Source organism: Meleagris gallopavo, chromosome 4 (genome assembly GCF_905368555.1).
Source record: "Meleagris gallopavo chromosome 4, MGAL_WU_HG_1.1, whole genome shotgun sequence".
Lineage (NCBI taxonomy): Eukaryota > Metazoa > Chordata > Aves > Galliformes > Phasianidae > Meleagris > Meleagris gallopavo.
In genome coordinates this window covers 33,580,069-33,599,589 of record NC_139407.1, presented here as the reverse complement: position 1 = coordinate 33,599,589, position 19,521 = coordinate 33,580,069, and the positions used below count along the sequence as shown (strand labels likewise).

At 37.5% G+C, this 19,521-nt stretch overlaps 2 protein-coding genes across 2 annotated transcripts in view; one reads left to right on the top strand and one right to left on the bottom strand.

Annotated features, from left to right (window-relative positions):
• The window catches only part of ADAD1 (adenosine deaminase domain containing 1), a 54,387-nt gene that overhangs the window by 2,285 nt on the left and 32,581 nt on the right, over positions 1 to 19,521 (top strand). Inside the window, exons 3-12 of the mRNA XM_085222808.1 lie at positions 417 to 584; positions 1,117 to 1,185; positions 1,701 to 1,826; positions 2,386 to 2,509; positions 2,716 to 2,886; positions 3,969 to 4,195; positions 5,579 to 5,816; positions 6,300 to 6,432; positions 7,290 to 7,441; positions 13,566 to 13,632. Of these exons, the coding sequence (XP_085078934.1) occupies positions 417 to 584; positions 1,117 to 1,185; positions 1,701 to 1,826; positions 2,386 to 2,509; positions 2,716 to 2,886; positions 3,969 to 4,195; positions 5,579 to 5,816; positions 6,300 to 6,432; positions 7,290 to 7,403 (1,370 nt within the window). The 3' untranslated portion in view covers positions 7,404 to 7,441; positions 13,566 to 13,632. The remainder of the gene's footprint in view (positions 1 to 416; positions 585 to 1,116; positions 1,186 to 1,700; positions 1,827 to 2,385; positions 2,510 to 2,715; positions 2,887 to 3,968; positions 4,196 to 5,578; positions 5,817 to 6,299; positions 6,433 to 7,289; positions 7,442 to 13,565; positions 13,633 to 19,521) is intronic.
• On the bottom strand, positions 14,549 to 17,541 carry LOC100303688 (interleukin-15). Its single transcript, NM_001303182.1, is given in 4 exon segments — positions 14,549 to 14,957; positions 15,379 to 15,516; positions 17,190 to 17,228; positions 17,338 to 17,541. Coding segments are annotated over 4 exon segments (432 nt in total). The 5' UTR covers positions 17,482 to 17,541; the 3' UTR covers positions 14,549 to 14,846.

Here is a 19,521-nt window from a genome sequence, read left to right as displayed (position 1 = left end):
AATAAACTTATTTGGTTGCAGCCAGTTTCTTCCCTTGCCGGGCATCGTTCTGTCACAGGTTGCCTTGCTTTAATAAAAGAGGGCTTTTGTGGCCCCTGTCAGTCACTGTTTGTCTGATGAGCTGACAATGATGGCTTGCTTGCCCTGCCTGCTGACACTTGGAGGTGGTGTGGTGGTTTTGCCAGGCAGTTCAGAAAATGTGGTGTTTTGTTAATACCTGTTAGAGCTGGAAGAGAGCTTTATGAGAAGTACAGTGAATGAATACTGTCAGGATACTCATGGAGGTGAAAGGCATTTTGTTGTAATAATCTTTTCATCTTGTACTGATGCTTGAAGTCAATCTAAGTGCATAAAGCTATGAAAAAGAATGCATTATTTAGTGTTACTAATCATGATTCTCTTTTTCTCCTTAAAAGGACACACCATAAGTTCTTATTTTGGCATTAGTGCTGTGTTGGATGGTGTTTACTACAAGACTGGATTGGGAAGAAATAAGAAGGAGTCTAAGCAGTGTGCAGCTAAATTGGCTCTTGATGAACTGCTTAAGTTGGAGTATATGGTGGCACCAGCTTCTGGAAAGTCAAGTAAATATTCAAGCAGTACCTGAGCAGAACTTGAAAAGATTTGCTTAGAGCTTTTCTATTTAAAATCCCTGTGTAGCTTTGTGAAATGCTTTGGTGTCACAACCTCTATCAGTTTTGAGTCCTTTTGGAAGTTATTTGTTGTTTAGTTGTGAAATTCTTTGCCTTCTCCATAGTATGATTTGCATCAGAGTTGTTGACACAGAAGGGAAAATTGCAGAAGGAATTCATTCATCTGTTGCACTTGATTTACTAATTGCTAGATTACAGCAGTATCAAGTTGTTCCTGAGTATGTTTGAATTTTTATAACTATGTCCTTGGCTTTGTGTTACTACTTGCAAAAGAATGAAATTACCATAATGTTTTCCTTTATTTAAGGATTGTTGCCTAAATAGGTCTATTCTTATAAGGACTCCAGAAAAAAATCTCTAATTCTTAAAGAACTAGAAGGTTAAAGGTGCTGAAAATAGTGTTTGATCCGTATTTTGAAATTTGTATTGTTGATACCTATTGGAAGTTGTCTTGAATCCTCAGGTCCTCCCCGTATTCTGGTTGAGCCTGAAACTCCAACAAGCTCTATTGATGTTTCAAGGATCAGTTTTGGTAAGGAGTAGTCTTGTTTAGCTGTGTGATCTGAATCTATAAAGAAAATATTTTATTTTTGTTTAATGCTTCTTTTAAAATCCTTTGTGATCTGTATGAAAGTTCAGTTACTTTATACATGTTGTCTTCAAAGAATGCTGAAAGAATTGGTCACTTAAGTAGCACATGGACAAATGCTGACAGACACAACTCAAGTGAATTTCTTGAACTAAAATCTTGAATCAGGGATAGGAATAGATAAACCTTGCTGTCCTTCTTTGAAGTATCATGTCTGGTAGATGATAAACTTTATCCATGTTTTTCCTAGTTTACCTTGAATAGTAAAACCATGAAGTGTTAGCAGTATTCTTATCCTTCGTTTATTCACGTCCATCCTTGTAATTGTCAGAGGCACAAGTATATGCTGGTGCTAGTGCTTTTACCACGTCTATAAATTTATTATCTGCTCAGTGCTTGGTGCTGCCTGTTTTTCCCTCTCACATTTGTGTCTTGCTGGCTTTTATTGTTCTGTTCAGAAGGACGACACCATATATATCAGAAATTTTCACAGACAGTTGAAGGAGTATTTAACAGCCTGACTGCTGAAAATCCTGAGTACCAAAGCTGTGGCAGTTCACTGGCTGCTTTCATCATTGAGAAAGGCAAGTCGGTTTTGATACAGGATACTGGGGGTTGAGCAGTCTAGCCTGTGTTCCCTAGTAGCCTTGCTTCAGTGTGGTTCTGACCTTGCGCATAAACAATGGCTGTTCTTCTTTGACATGCTCTTTATTGGTGGCTTCATCATAAATATTCAGTGTTTCAATACGCTGTCTTAAAGAGGAATCAGACTAGAATCTCGAAGGTTGGAAAAGGCCTCTAAGATACCTCAGTACCACATCTAAACGTTCCTTGAAACCTCTGGGGATGGTGATTCCACCACCTCCCTGGGCAGACTGTGCCAGAGATTGATGACTCTCTCAGAGAATAAGTATTTCCTAACATCCACCCCCCAACCAGGCTCTAGCAAGTCTGGTTTTACCCCCTCTCCCCTTACTATCTCATTTAAAGCCTTCTCTGAGCCCTGCCAGCTCCTGTGCTGGGATTTTTTTCCCCCTTTGAGACAGGTTATTTGGTCTTTATTTTGGTACTTACTGTTTAGTTTAACTTTGTGTTTTGACTGACTGACCATTGTGTTTTATGGCATGTATGTTTTCTTTTTAGGTGGAGAGCATAAAGTCGTAGCTCTAGGAACAGGAGACTGTAATTACAGCAATGATTATTCACCTGAGGGAAGAGTGGTGCACGACAGCCATGCCATTGTTACTGCACGACGTTCTCTTCTCCGGTGAGATTCTGTGTACAAGTTGTTAACCACTACTTTTGCACTCAGTTCTTAGTTTTACTTTTTTGAGAATAAATACAAGTTCATTTGCATTTATTTAGTGTGTCCCCTTGAGATTATTTTTGAGTCAGCGTAAATGAAATGTGAATGTTTATGTATTTTTAAACAATTTAGTATCTCTTATGCCTGTTGTCACCGCTTCATTTTAGATATTTTTATCGACATCTTTTGCTGTTCTACAATGAAAATCCAGCACACAAAGAGCAATCCCTGTTTTGCACAGCACCTGACTCGAAGCTGCTTACCCTGAAGCGGAATATAAGTATCTATCTCTATATGAGTCAGCTGCCAAAAGGATCTGCTCAGATAAAAACACAGTTGTAAGTACCCAGGTATTCTCATGGGTATTGTAATGGAAAGTTAATTAGTTTCAGTGGTGACCATGAGTGTGAAAAATATGTTACATGTTTATAAATAGTGGGGAACCCTCTGCTGAATTTTTTCGTGTTTCGAAAGCATTAGTGTTCAGAGTGGTGGTGGTAAGCATAATGTGTTGGTACACAAATTTTGTATGTGGATTGTGATTTCAGCATGTTACCTTATTACAGATTATCTAATGATCTATTAACCTCTACTCTGAGATGGTGTTCATTTCCGCATTGAGGAAGCAAACGTGTTGGCTTAATGTCATCCTTTGCACCGCAGGGCTAGGCTGTAATCTTGAATTGTGTATGCTATGGAAAGTGTACAAAGTTGTTCTGCTTCGTGGGGAGGTGGGAAGAGGTAATGAGCAAGACTTGATGAGCCAAATAGACTCCTGTGTTTGCCTCCATTCTTTCTAACTTTTGTTACATTCTTGAAATTTGAATAGTTTTGAGATTTAATCGAAGCAGTCAATGACTTAACCAGGTTGTTCTGAGCAGTATTATTTTGTTCTCTCTAGCAGTGGTATGGTGGTTTACCTCCTTCAAACTTGTACGGTCAAACTTCTTCACATGTGCAAGACAGCTCACTTCTTTCATACTGTGTTTTGGTGTTCAGAAAACAGTTTGCAGGCTGGAAGTCGCAGCCAGTTCATCCCCAGTTGTGCTGACTGGGGAAGCCTCTCCCACTAGAATTGCTGAAGGTTTTAGGTATTATTTTTTCTGTATCAAAACCTGCTCTTACAAGGTAGTAGTTAATGAAACTAGATGCAGTTTGCCAGCTGCTTTGTAGTGGTTTGATTGATCACATATTCTGTGTTATTTTTTTCTCTTTTTGTCTGGTCTGGTCAAAGAGACAAACTCTGGGAAATGCTTTCTTCTGATAGAGCAGATTGGCTTACGTATCAAGTGAGTTAATTTAAGAATAGGTTTTTAGAAGGAATTTACTCATTTAGAAGTTACTGGGTGTTTGTGGAGAAACAGCACTTTATAATAATTTTCGAGTACTTCCTCACTGAGATTTCTTTTTTTGTCTTTAGTTGTCTTAATCCACATTCTCTAACTGCTTGCCAAGCTGCTGAAGAACTGTGTCTCCATGTTGCTATAGAAGGCAAAGTTTATCTTTCTCTTTCTTGTCCTTCTAAAACTGTGAGAGTAATCAGTATGTCAGCTAGTGACAAGTTAACAAAATGGGAAGTGGTTGGCGTTCAGGGAGCGCTGCTGAGTTACTTCATTGAACCAGTGTATATCAACACTATTCTTGTAGGTAAGCTTAATAAACTCCAGTCTTTTTTCCATGTTTTCATCTTCGTTTGATTATATTTTATAATAAAATCAAAATAGTGAACTGAATGAAGTTGTTTGTTTATTTTCCAAAGAACTGCAGAATGTTTTGTATTCACTTACTTTGGAATTGCCTTAATGTGAAACTCTGTCTCATTCTTTTGTCATTGTGTTTCTATTTAGCTGTTGTTTTATAATAGATAAAATGTTAAATACTCAGAAAATATCACATACCTGTGATGAATGCTGTGTTAACTATTTGGCCAGATATGGTGACTTCAGAGTGACTGTGTACTCCGCTAATGGGAGAAGTGAGCAGTGGTGGAAAAACTTCTCTAGTACAACTGAAAACACCAAAATGCTCAGTTTTGCCCCAGGGGAGCTTAACAGCTCTGTGAGAGTCTTGGTTGTTGTTTTTTTTTTGTTTTGTTTTGTTTTGTTTTTTTAACATTTGTTTTTCACTAGTTTCTATTGGTCATTGTAAATAGATGTCTTGTGTGGAATAGGAATTATCAAGGTGATAATGAGTTCTCGGGTTTTGTAGCATCAAAAAGACAATGCTGCTGTCAAGAGTACACATTTCTTTGTGTGATGGAATTACTAAGTATTATCCTCAAGGTTTTAATCTCTGTGCGCTTGTATTATGAGGCTTAGTACACAAGTCTCTGAGCTCCCCAGACATTGAAGCTGTGGCACAGAACAGCTGCCTGATGGGTGTAAGGAAGTTTGGGCACTCTTACTTAAAAGAAGTGATACAAAAGCTTCTCAGGTTCACTTAAGTGTTGTTCAAAGTAAATAGTAATAAATCTATAATGTTAAATAGAAGAGTAACGTATTATATGAATGTTCCTTGAAGATGCTAAGGTCCAAAGTATGTTTATTTGGTAGATATTTTATGACTATCTCTTGAGAAGCAACGGACCAAATTAAGTTAATTTAAGCAATCAGTGAAAGTGTGTAATGGAAATCTGCAGTTTGATAGTTTCTGGTGTAAAAGCCTGAGAACTTTTCTTGAGTAAGATATGTTTCAGTATGGACAAACGTTGAGTAAATTCACTAGGATGTTTCCTAATCTAGAACATCAAAGTTCTGTTTTAATGGTCCTGGTGAAAAATTACAGAGTAGCTATCACTTTGGAAAGGAGATGTCCAATGAAGATAACAGTGCTTCTGAAAGAAAAAAAAAAAAACACAACTCAAGTTTTGCAAAACAAAAATACTGGAACTGATTTTTCAAGTGAAATCTTTTGGGGAAAAAAATGAATGTTCCAATGACCAATGGAAACAGATGGGCTCTTGGCTGCTTTATTGATTTATTTTTCATTTGTTGATGTAATTACATGTGACTGGCTTTGTTTTTTTACTAGGAAATGGAAATTGCAGGAGTTTGAAGGGATTAGAAATAGCTATAAGACAACGTATCGACGATGCGCTCACATCAAAACTTCCAGTGCTTTACGTGGTCAACAGATCGTTTACTTACTTGGTGAACACCGTACAACCAGTTCAAGTGAATGTGAAACAGAGGTCTCTTAGTTTGAATTGGATGTTGTCAGATGTGCAGCTGGAGGTTGTGGATGGGCTAAATGGAAAAGTCACTGAAAGGTCAGATTTTTTTTTCTTTATTCCTTACATTGAAAATGCTTAGTCTTGTTGTTCTGTGCATTTGAATATTTAGCTTTTAAGCTACATGTAAAGGCCACAGTATAATCCAAATGAGAGGGATTCTTTCTTGTATTAAATGTATGCATCCTGTACTTAGGTACAGTTTTAGAGATCTTTCAGTGACATACCGAAATGTGAAATAATATACTACATGTTCTAGTGATTGCTTTACTTTTCAAAATACGTGCTACCGAAGAGTTCAGATGAATTCCAGTTTGAGAATTGTTCTTGGTCATCTTACTTTATAATTCTCTCAGCTGCTGACTTGTATCAACTTTGTTCATTCAGAGCAGAAGCAACATCACACGATTAAATTCACAGAGCACTGGGGCAAAAAAACCCCACCCTGTAACGATCAAAGCAGTATACCTGTAATGTGTTTCTTACTGAGATTTACTGTGCTCTTTGTTCTTTTACCTGTAGTTCGCCGTTTAAAAGTGGCTCTTCCATGGCAAGCCGCCTTTGTAAGGCAGCAATGCTGAGTCGTTTCAAATGCCTTGCTGGGCGAGCAAAACGAACTGACCTGCTTCAAGTTGCTACGTACCACGAAGCTAAGGTAAGCTGCGAAGGGAGAAGAAATAAAGGAGGTCTCTTAATGGCTGCTCTCAAAATCAGTTCAGTTGGCTGCGGTGACTTTCTGTACTGCTTTGTAGATTTGTGGGGGCAGATGGATTCCATTATTACCTTGTAATTTTTACCTGAGCACCTCTGAAATTGCTATCTTCAAGTAAAATCAGTCCACTGTATCAGTCTTGACACACTTCCTATTAAAATCTTGAATACCTTGGCTCAGGATAGAAAGACTAAACAGTAAGGCTAGTTTCATACTGGAATATTCTTCTTTTTTTTTTTTAATTACAACTTTACATTCAGTTCATGCATAGGTAGATAATTTTTCTACCATGAAGTATTTTTGTGGGAGAACTGAGAATTTCATATTAAACTTTTTGAAAGCTTTTTTTTTTATTTTCAGAATATTCTGCAAGTGTTTTTTTTTTTTTTTTGCACTTGTGCTTTTTTTTTCTAATAAAGATTTTTTAAAAACTACTTTAAAGCAGAATGGCTTGCTCATTGGCTGCATGCTCACATATACTTAGATTTGCATTGGACGGCATTGACTTGTTTTCTGTCTTAAAGTTATTATTGAATCTGAAGAGATGTTGCATAACATACACGTTGTATTTAACAGAGGAGTTCTCCCATTCCAATAAATGACTGAACGCACAAAAATAGCATGTTTTTAGATTCTAGAACGTTTTCCATCCTGTCAGCAATGAGCAGAACTGTAAAATTTGTAGGCTTGGCTTTCAGCAAGGCTTGTTCTTATGCATATTATATGATAGCATTAAATAATGCAGATCACTGTAACCACTATGGTTGAGATCTTTCAAAATCCTACCTTTTTTCTTTCAGGTCAAGTCTAATTTGTATCAGGAAGCTAAAAAGTTGTTGCACAGCTACTTAGAACAACACGGTTATGGATCCTGGATTGTGAAGTCTCCACATATTGAACAGTTCACTGAATGATTGCAAGATGGATTCTATATGGAGTCCATTTTCTTTTGGTAAAAATGAGATACGAATTAGTAAAAAGTTTAGCTGTTAGTAAAATGTTTAACTGTTGGGTTCATGTTCACGGTGAGAAAATTGTTAAGCATATGTGTCCAACCTGCTAGTTTTATAATTTTGTTGCCCACTTTTTTTTTCTTGTTTAATAAAAAATGAAGTTTTGTTACTTACATTTACTATGTTACGTATCTTACATGCAACAAGAAAGTTGATTTTTTTTTTTTTTCGCTCTGTGGCCCAAGCAAGATAAAAGGTTGGACACCCGCTACAGTTGTAGAGCTTCCTACTGTCAATTGTAGTTATGAAACTGACTGTAACAGTGAAGTTTTTCACAGGTAGGAGTTTGTAGCAGCATTGCATGTCTGTTTTGTTTTGCCTTCCAGCATCACCTCATTCCCTCCCCACACTATGGAGTCACTTACGTGCTTAAGTTCCTTTTAGTTGACTGTGCCTCAAACTTTCCGTATGCCTTTTTCGTAACTGTCTTTTTGGGGGGGAAATCAGTAAAAGTAGGACTTCTTTAATAAATAGATAATTATTCCTGTGTGAATATTACTTTCGGAAAGCAGTATTGACTGTCTGTGCTTTACCTGTAGGTGTCTTCTGTTAGATACGATTGTTGTTTAGCAGGGATTTATCACGTGGCTTGTAATTCACTACATACTGTTTGTGGTCTTTGTACTTCAAAAAGTGAAACTGAATTATCAAGCTGTTTTGTGACAAGCACTCTCTTCGCTAGTGAGTTTAAATCATCTAAAGATTTCAAAACTGTAAATAAAAATGGTATGATGTAGAAGTCACCAGTAACAAGGTTCCTTCAGTTTTTGGAGCTCCCTTAACACCTGTCAGATGCGATTGTTTGACACCTTCTCCCACAGAGTACTTAATTGGTGTACTTGTTTGTCCTTGCAAAATTGTCTCTGTATGGAATAGTCTGAAAAGTGTTCCTTATTGAGAGGGAAATTGCTTCCTTGTAAATTACCATAATATTACAGTGACAGTTTGGTAATGTCTGGGTGTTAGCCATCGTTTTTTTCAGACTGTTTTGTGTGTTGTGAAATACTCATATATTGATGCTAGATTCTGTGCTGTCTGTGTTTCTTTTTGTATTTCGTACAAGTTTGGGAAGCTGTTAATGTCAAGTTTCTGTATATCAGTAATAGTTGAATTTTGGTTTCTTATTGTAAGATGATTATCAAACAAGACAGTGTTTTTTTTTTTTCTTGAATGGCTTTTTTGACTAGCAAGTTGAATCTTCACTGAAGACAACCTTACAGCAAAGTTGTTGTTTTTTTCATGATAGTAAAATTATTTTACGTATTCTTGACAGTCTGTTAGTGTTTTATGTACTTCTGGACAGTTTCTGTATATGGTTTTCTACCTTTTGGACATGACCAAGGTGTTTAATGCTATTAAGCTAGAAGCCTTAAATATGTACAGATAACTCCATTTTCTTTGTGTACTTGAGGCATTTTATTAATTGAACAGCAAACTAAAACTTCTGTGAAACTTACGGTGTTTTTTCAAGGAGAGAAGTTCTTTTGTGAACGAGATCTGGTAAGCTGTGTATGATAGCTGTATCCTTGAGGCATCATTTAATTACAACAGCTAGACTCAGTTTTTTTTATCTAGACTGTTTGTTAATGAATTAGGAGTAAATGAACAATGCGTTCAGGTAGTAAATTGATGCATATGCTGTTACCAGTTTTTCTCACTTACTTACATAGTTTCAAAAGCACTTGGAAAAGCATAGTGTATTTTGGAACAATTTCTGTTGAGGGAAAACGGGTCCTGATATATCTAAGCATATATCCAAACTCCTGAGAGGCAAGATTGCTGTTGCTCCTCCTGGCATCAGGCTGAAGGGGCATTCCTGTCAGGTACATGCATGCAGAGCATGTGTATATACCCCCTATAGCCAGTCCCAGAACTTAAAGACCAGCAGGTGAGGGTACTCTTATGAAGGCAGCACCACTGCCCTGTGGTTAAGAGCTCAGCTGTTGCTCTCTCTGGCCGAGCAGAAGGGAGATTTCTGATTAGAATGTGTCTCTGTGCAAGGTGGAGTCCTCCAGCAACTAGGCTGAGACCGTGTTTGCCCAGTAGCTGTCTGTTTCTGGCCCAGGGCTCTAGCCTTAGGCTTTTACGTTCAGGTCGAGTTTCTCATACGGGCTGATGCATGCAGTCAAAGGCCAGGCCTCTACTTCCTAACCCCTCTGCGCTCTCACCTGTAGAGATACACAATCATATAGCTGACTCAGAATCCCCTACTCCCATAGCTCTCGTCCCGAGAGCCATGGTGGTGTTCTTATACCCAGAATTGCCGTTAGAGCCCCACTCAGAACCCTTTTGCTCCCAAGCCTCTTTGCCTACTCATCAGCTCATTCTGTTTGTTTATTGCTGGTGATGATGGAGTTAGTTGCTCTGTGTACACAGTAGCACTCTTGACTACATTAGCACTTACAGCCCTGTACACGTACATGCAGACAGAATAGAGAGGAATGTGTTAGCAAGGAATTTTATGGGATAGGACAAGACCAAACCAGGCAGGTGTGCTGACTAGTATGCTGTTTACATGACTGGCCCTTTATATCTCCTTTACATGACTGGCCCTTTATATCTCCTTTACATGACTGGCCCTTTATATCTCCTTTACATGACTGGCCCTTTATATCTCCTTTACATGACTGGCCCTTTATATCTCCTTCTCTTTCAGTTCTGCACAATCATCTTCCCCAGGTCAGCTAAACACCTCTGCTTCCTCCTAAACATCCTGTTATTAAGTCCTGGGCAATCCTCAAATGCTCATGTCCTTCATCCCAGTAATGGGTCCCATCCCTTAGACCAGGTGTGTCCAAGCCACAGCCTGCCATCGGCCCTGTGCCATCATGGCAGTGGCTCTTCCCCACTGAGGCCTGGTCTGGCTCTGAGTATACTTCCCTCACGCAGCAACAACCAAACTCAGGTGTGTTATTAGTGCTGTTTTGGCTGAAATTAGCACAAGGGTGGGGGGGCACAGCACACTGCTAACTCAAGTTATAGCAAATAACTTAATGCATTTTAATATACTGGCTAAACACAGTCCTGTGAACGGTGAAGAATATGCATCCATGCTTTCCATTTTGGTGAAGGAATTTCAGAATAGGCTTCAAGGTGGCTGAAAAAAATAGCTTTTTTCTCTGTATATTTGCAACTCCGTTTTCAGTTGATGTAAATGCATTACCTGCAAATTTTCAAATGGAATGCATGGAGTTGCAGTTGAATACTCAACTCAAAGATCATATCTCTTTACCAGATTTTTATAGGATCTGTCTTACCAGGGGAAAATGTCCCATGCTTTGCCGTCACATCTTTTTCATGTCATTGCTTTCTGGCAGTACATACATTTGTGAGCAAGTGTTTTCAAGGCTGAAGTACAGGAAGAGTAAAGTTTCATTTAAAAATCACTAAGGAACACTTTGATAAGTTACTAAGAGTTGCACCCACTTCTCTTGAATCAGGCATTTCTGCAGCAGTTTCACAAAAATGAGGACAAATCCCACTAGTTTTATGGTTTTGTTTTAATTAAAAAAAGAAGGAAACTTAGTTATATACATGAACTGCATTAAGTATTTTATATGAGGCTCAAAACAATTGCTCTTCATTCACTCTGGCCCAGGCAAGCCAAAATGTCGGACACCCATGGGTTAGTGAATGGATGAGCTTGAATGTGTGCAGCCAAGTGTTGCATCTAGGATAGAGCAATGCCAGACATAAGCTCACATGGGAGACAGGTGGCTGGAGCAGCTCAGCAGAGAGGGATGTGGGGATGCTGGTGCCACCGTGAGCCAGCAGTGTGTCCTGGCAGCCAGGGGGACAAACAGAGTTGTGATGTGCATTAAGCACAGCATAGCCAGTCAGTCGAAAGAGGTGATTCTCCTACAATATTTAGTATTGATGTGGCCTCACCTTGAATATTAGGTGTATTCCATAATATTAGGTTCCATAATATTAAAAGGACGTTAAGATCCTTGAAAGCATCTGGAGGATGGCAATAAAACTGAAGGCATGTCCTATGAGGAGAAGCTGAGGACACTGGGTTTGTCAGCTCTGGAGGAGGCTGTGAGGTGAACTCACTGCTCTCTGCAGCTCTCTGAGGAGGGAAAGCGGAGGGAGGTGCTGGGCTTTGCTCCTGGGTACCAATGGCAGGAACAAAGATGTACTAGCGAGGTTCAGACTGAACATTAGGAAACATTTCTTTATTGTGAGGGTGATCAAACTCAGGAACAAGCTTCCTAGAGAGGTGTTCGTTGCCCCATACCTGTCAGTGTTGAGATGTTTGGACAGTGCCTTCAATGATAGGCTTTAGCCCAAAAGAAGTCAGGAAGTTGAACTAAGTTATCTTTGTAGTCCTCTTCCAACTGAACTAAACTACTGTGCTGTATGTACTTTTTAGGAAATGTGCAGTCATTAAATATCAAAATAAAACTAAGAAGCTAGAAGGCCTCATGAGTACAAGCATCTGCAACACAAACAGCTTTTCTTCTATGGCTACCTTAATCGGCTGTGTGTTTGAGCAGTCTTTGTAGTGATGCAGATACTTCTCTGAAAAGGTAACTTGAACTTGGAAATGCTAGATAGGGGTCAGGCCAGTCAGAAAATGTAATTTTGGAAATCAACCGAACAGAAGTGATGTTACAGTCCCCAGAACTAACTCCAGTTACCAAAACTGCCATTTTCCAAGACTGTAAGCGACCTGCATTTCTCTCAACTGCAGCCTGACTCCAAAGCAGTTTGTGCAAAAAACAAACACACAAAAAAAACACTTGTTTATAATTTCATATTGCATGTGTTTCATTCCTAAAATTGTTGGTGATTCCATCTTCCTTATGATTGTGGGATAAAAATCTCTTCATGGTCCTTTTTTTGTTTGTTTCTGAAGGACTGGACTGTTTACTCCCTTACATTTAACTGTTTAATACTTCTATTTAGGGACTTAGAAGAGGTGTTGGTTATTCCTTTTCTGGTGTCTAACTGTATGGGTTAATCCCAAGGTCAGTTCTACCAAATTGTTAAAGTTGAGATTTCTCATGCTGAAGTAAATGATAAAGGAAACTCTATTCAGTAACAGGCCTATACTCAGTAAAAATTGCTCCTGTACCTTCTATGTGATTGCTAAAGGCTAGGTATTTACACAGATAAACGTTCATAGTGTATTGAAATGTGTTCGTCTGCCAAGCCACGTGTTATGTGTGAAGCTGCTAGTTCAGGGAGCTGCTTTTTTTGCTGTAGATTAGAGGTTTTAGATGCCACAGTTCTAAGAGGTTTAGAAGTTTATTAAGTAACCCAGTGAAAAATATCAAATTAGAGATGATCTACAGATATATCACTATCAATGAGTTACAATCATATCATAGTATGTTCTTACAGCTGTAAAAGAATTCATTTTAAATCATGTAAACTGGTGTATTTGCTATTGAACTGTAACTTGACTTCTGTTCTCTTCCTAATATTCAGGTTTCAGGCAACCCTCCCCTACTTCCCAGCTTCTTACACTAAGTTTTTTTGGACACAAACATAATGGAGTGTCCAGCAGGTGTTCAAGGTATACTCTGGATTTGGCTGTGCTGGTTAGTATCACTGCTAGCAGTCTCAGCCTTATTTGGGATAATGCTATGGTCACTTAGACATAGGTGGCCTAGCAAGATTCTGCACGCTGAAATTTATCTGCAACTGGTAGTACTCAGTAGTTAGTCAGTACTGTTCAGATCATGCACTCCCAGATGCTTTTAACACTAGTCTCTCTTTGATGCTACGTTATAGGCTCAATGCTTACTATTGTTCCACTTTGCTTTAAAGGAGATTATTTTAAATTTTTCTTTTTTTTCTTTCTTTTTTCTTTTTTTTTGCTTGCTGCTTTTAAGAATTTATTCCATGAAAAGGAAATTGTGTACAAAAATGTAGCATTCTGTAAATACTGACAAAGGACAAAGAAAATTTATAACAGTTACTTTCTGGTTTCTAATCTCACTGTATTTAGGTCTTACTGTTGCTACAGGCTGTCACTTGGAAAGCAACTGATTGAGAAGAGGGTGGGGCTGATCTCTTTGTGGCTAAGATGATAGACACTATTTTACTTTTCAGAGTCATCGTGGGTGGGGGCAAAGCACTTCGCTGTGGGAAGAGAAGTGGAGCAACAGATACCGACACTGTGAGTATTTTCTCAGTTTTGGCAGAAAGCTAGCATTAGGCTTATTTTCTCTTCACAGCATTCAAGAAAACTGCTGTGTTTTCCATTGTTAGTCTGTTTTTAACTATGACTTGAAATACTCCATACCACACCCACCAGCAAAACACATCAAAGACTAAATGATAAAATGATAACTGTTGTAGTATGGCTTACTTTCATCAATTACATTTTGAATCGCTAGCATTTAGTGGTGGTTTTAGGGTTGTAAAATATGTTCTTCTTAGTTGTTTCCTTCTGCATAAATATTAGAATGTCACGTGACTGACTCCATCTTCATTTGAAGCACATTTCCGAGGTTCCACAAAAAGATTTTTGTGAATACTTAATGCAGTACGTATTTGCTTGGATTTAAACATTAATTATCAATTTTGTGTCAGCCATTGCTGGAAAGAACTGGCTATGTAAGTGTTCTGGGGTGTTGGTACTTAAGTTTACCTGTATATTTATTATTTCAACTGCTTAATTGTTTCAGTTGTCTCTGGAGACTTTTGAGAACCACATATTTTCTTGCAGCGTGGAGAAAAATAGTCCCGCAAAAAATATATGAGACTGTGTAGCTAAGTAGAACAGATGGTTTAGGATCACTTTGGGTATTTTTTGGAGGGGCAAGTAGTTTGGTACTCTTGCATTTATTTTTCCATGGCATACCCTCTGCTGTATGCCAGCATAATCTGGTATTTTATATCAATTTTCAAAAACTGGGAAGACCTAGATTAGCTGCAAGTGTCTTGTTTTGAATACGGTACCTGAACACTTGTATACTGGTAAATGTTGTTGGCTTTTTAATTATAAATATTTTCTAAGCAGGTTAATGAGTCACCAGTGAAAGACAGTATCATTTAAAAAGGAAGACTCTAAACATGATTTTCATACATTACTGAAATTTATTAAATGTCATCTAGAAGAGACTTTTAAAAATTCTTTCAGTAAATACTTGTCACTTTACTGACAAAGTGAGAATCAATCAGTTTTCCAACATACATTTTGAGCCCGTAGGGCTTACAGAAAGGATCAAATATGATCTTAGAACAGACGTCTTATCACCCGGACTAAGAGCATACAGTGGTCCCAGAATGGACAGCATATTAGTTAGCCACGGGATAAAATATATAAATTATTTGTAATTAAATAGTTAAATAAATAATATAGCAGTAAAAATAAAAATGATTAGTTGCTTATTTTTGCATAGATCTCAGAAGGTTGGTCAGTTGTTGGAGAAAATCAGGAAAATTTTTCTTGTCGTTAGCTTCACAGATCTTGCATTCACCTCCTGTGGGACTTAGATCCTGCAATACAGTAAATTTTGTTAATTGGTTATAGCTTTCTTGCCAGATAGTTTTAGAATCATGGGTTTATGGCACAGTTTTCTGAACTACTACTTACATAAATAATTGTTACCCTTCTAAAACAGCGTAAGGTGACTTACATGATTTAGCAAAGAAAACAAATCTCATACTTCTTAAAATGTTGACTTGTATAGTTAATTTGGCCCAACTGTTTTAATGTCTTGGATTTTCATGCAAATAGATGTTGTCAAGTAGTTTGACATTACAGTATTGCTGTACAAAATGCTGTATTCTTAAGCAACCATAACACAATGGCCTTAAGGCAAAAAAAAAAAAAAAAAAAAAGACTGATTCTGATGTTTTTTTTCATTATTGCTGAAACACATTTGCTTTTAACTAACTGACCATAAAGATTACCTACCTTAAGTCTGTGGAGGTTCTTTTTGATATTTTGAAGAGCATTTTTAAATTCATTTTTAATTTCAGGCTCATCTTCAATTTCTTTCTTCAGCATAACCATTTCTTCCAGATAACACTGCAGAGTTTGCTGACTGCACTCCTAATACAGTAATCAAAGTCAACACATATATAAATATATAGAGATACATAGTATTTATATAAAATGTTTTTTTGAAAAAGATTGAATTCTTTTTTTCTTAATTGCCCATTATTTTTTTCCTTGTATCCCTTTATACAATTTATAGTTCATTTTTTCCTACCAAGTCGCATTATAAGATTCTACACATGGCCTTAGTTCTGTGTTAGTTCTTGTAGCTTTTGAAACGTAGTTGATCTTTACAGGACATTTTAAATGATGGAATATCTCTTGAGAACATGAAACTGCTGTATTAGCTCTTAAACTTAGCCTTATATCCAGTTGTTGCCTGGAAATCCTGTCCTGAGAAAAGAATTACTAGTAAAGCCTCTATTTTACAGTGGCAATCTTCAATTAATGCACTTTGGTTCCTTTATGTAATGCCTATATCTGGTCTTACAGTTCAATGTCTTGGAATCACAGAATTGCTTGGGTTGGAAAGGTCCTTATAGACTATCACGTTCCAACCCTTTGCCCTTGCCAGGGCTGCCACCCGCTAGGTCATGCTGCCCAGGACAGCATCCTACCTGACCTTGATGTGGGTACATCGCTTTACACATCACCCTTACAAGCTCTTTCAGGCACTTCGTGATAATATGCTATTAAATCAGCCTTACACATCTACATTTGAGCACTGGAGTCTGAGATAGTTACATCTTGATCTTGCCAGCGCAGAAGTAAAATGACTCAGATAAGGAAGTGGTTGCAGAATCTGGTTTTAAATCTTTACTCAAACAAAATTTCTGTTAAGTGAGAATTCTGTTGGATTAAAAACTTAATTGGAGGCTCAAAGTAGTTAACTTGCGTAAGTATCTTAACTACTTCCCAGTAACAAACAAATTGATACTCTTGTTAGCTGCTTGCACACTAAATTAGAAAATTTTTACACATCAGTAACCTGTCAATGGTAAATAGACTGTGATAATGGTGTATTTAGAATGCTCCTGGACTCAGGAATGCAGTATTTTAGAAAAAAAAAGAAACCGCAGTGACAGTATCGGCGTGGAAATAAGTCTTACATATTTACTGAACACCATAAAATAACACTTTATAGCTAAATATATCTAGAATGAGGTGGTTAAGTTTTACTTCTGGAAAGAGCTAGTTAAGCATAATTAAATTTCATTATTAATGGGATATGGGAGATATGTTAAACAGAACCAGCTACTGTTGCTGCATTTGATTTTGGTAAAATATGGGCATTTTCCTATGGATACTGCTGTATTTAAAAAGTTTGTAACTCTTTCTTCATTCACCGAATTGTTCTTACATTAGTGTTGATACAACAGTATGGCCTTCTGCAAATATTATACAACATACAATTGATTCACAGAACTCTTTTTGTAAATTGAACTGTGTAAGCAAAATGAATACGAAGGATTAGTTTTATGTTTCGTATTGCACAGACCAAGAAAGTAATACCATTCATTATCTTGTTAATGTTTAAGAATATAAATCGAAGGCAGAAGTGTATTTTAGGAAACAATTCTACCCTCACACTGAATTCAAACACCTCAGATTCGCTTTCTATATTGTCCCTTCTGATAAGTGAATTGTTTTGGTCTAAATCAATAATACATCATTTTAAAGTTGCCATATCTTAGAAGTCCTTCTGAAAACAGAAGGCTGAAGCTCACCTTGATCTCATTTGGTGTGTAGAGCACAACATGAATCTTCTGTAGAGAAGAGGGAGAAAAAGTTAATTTTTGAGGACAAACTGCATGGGAAAAAATAAGTAGAAAACATTAGCAGAAAAAAAACTAATATAGGAAAACCATCACTTACGTTCTTGCTTTCTTCCAGTATTTCTAAATCTTTTATTAATGCTGGAAGAATTTCCAATTTTTCTGGTGATAGCGATGCTCCATAAGCAGTAGTCATAAGCAGTGCTACTGAAATACAGCTGAAGATCAGTACTTTGCACATCATGTCAGTGTCCCGATTATCTGTATGCTAGTATTCAAATTGTGATGTACAATGTGAGGTGATAAGTTGTCATTAAACCGTTTAGTATTTATACTCTTCTCTCTGGGGGGAAAAAGATGGGGGCGTCATGTAAAGAAGGTTTTTATTACACATTTTTTCATATGCTTTACCTGTATGGCAAGAATCATTACTTTTGTTTTTCCTCCCCGATGACACTTTGGAATTTTTTTACTGCGAGAGGGATTTTACCTACATTCACTGGTGTAAGAGAAGCCCACACTCACTTTTGGCACTCACTCTCTCAGTGTGCTTTTTGCATGAAACACTTTTTCCCTCTTGGGCTGTCCCACTCCCCCATAGAACATGCTGTACAGTATACTACTGACACACCAAATGTTCTAAAGATGTGTAAGTTAACCACTATGTCTACTGGTATATGTTTGTCCTTCTACAAATCATGTGGCATCATTCAAGCACAGAAGAAAGACATACTCTCACTTTACTAATTGTTGTTTAAACAACAGGAAGAAAGTTGGCTTCCTGTCTGAAGGTGGTTTTACCTGTCATCATTTGCAAAGACAGTTAAAAGCAGCTTAGGTGCATAGGTCAGTCTTTTATATGATCAACTTCAAAATGTGTATGAAAAAAAATCCATCAGGGTTCTTTGTTTTGGGATGTTTAACCAAGTTTTCTGTTACTGTATGTCTTAATGCTGTTCATTTTTCCTTCTGCATACCTTTTTCTTCTCTCCAGCTTAAAAATATTTACAGATTTTCATACTGATAGCCAAACCACTGCATTTTGTGGTGCATATTGCAGTACTGAAGTTGAGAGCCAGCAGTCATTTCACCTTGGACTCTTGTTTAATATTGCTGCATTGTTTTTCTTTCCTAGTTCAAAGGTCTGTTTGCTCATAATCTTAGAAATGCTGTGAGCTGTGCTTAAAAATCACGGTTTTCTTCACTTTGTGCACAGTTCTGAGCCACATACTCCCCCTGCTGCCCAGAAATCTCTGTCAAAAATGTTTTTTCTGCTCGTTGCATTTTTCTGCTTAAGCCACATGGAATAAATTCAGTTTCTGTACACTGTTGTGGGTCTACATGTTGTAGCATTCAGAATGAGGAAGTCTGGGCGGGTGACTGCTTCTTCGTCCGTTGCTATATGTGGAAACTAGATGTGGAAATCTGTTTTGTAGGTTCTGACCATATAATATATGTGTATAGGGCCAGGGAGAGAACAATTCTGTCCAACCTCAGGATATGCTTTTGTTTGGGTTAGGGTTAATCCATTACTATAATTGTTTTTTAGTAGTGTCTGTGTAACTGTCTGAAAACCATGAAACTGGTGTTAATCATCAGTGTGATCTCAGTACCTGGACAACTGAGTTTTCATTTCCTAGTTTTGAAATAAGCAGAAACATTTAATGTGTACAGTCATACAGAAGTCTTAGAAGGTATTGTAGCTTACAATACTTAGTAGAGGTGCAGTTTGCAACCTTTCCTGGCACTGTATCTTTTGTCTCGTCTATTTATTCCTGATAGCAGTGAATTTCAGATGGGAGTTAAAGCTGCAGAGGCGAGCTGCTGAGCAATAGGTTATGAGGTTTTTCTCTCTAAGGGTGCTTGTACAGTTTGGTCATTTTATTCAAGGACTTGAGGTTTTTCATTTAACATATTTTGTACACAGTGTTAAGAAATACCTCAATACTGAGCGCAAGACACATTCTTATTGATAATGAAATCGGAATTACTGCTCACTATTTTCAGTGCTATTCGGTCTTTGCTGTTCTGTAATATTACAGAGTCTTCTCACCTGTTTGTAAAGTAATCCCTGGAAATTCACTTGGAAGCAGTAAATCTGAGATTCTGAATCTGAAGCCTTTCTGAAGTAGTTCTTAGCATTGATTAGAAGTTGCTCCACAGTATTTGTGAATCTAGAGAGAAGAATGTTTATGTCTTTCTTGTTGTAGAGGATTTTGTACACTTTTTGTAATACTTGTGCCTAATATAGAGGGCTCATTTTTTTCTTCTGGAAACGAAAGTA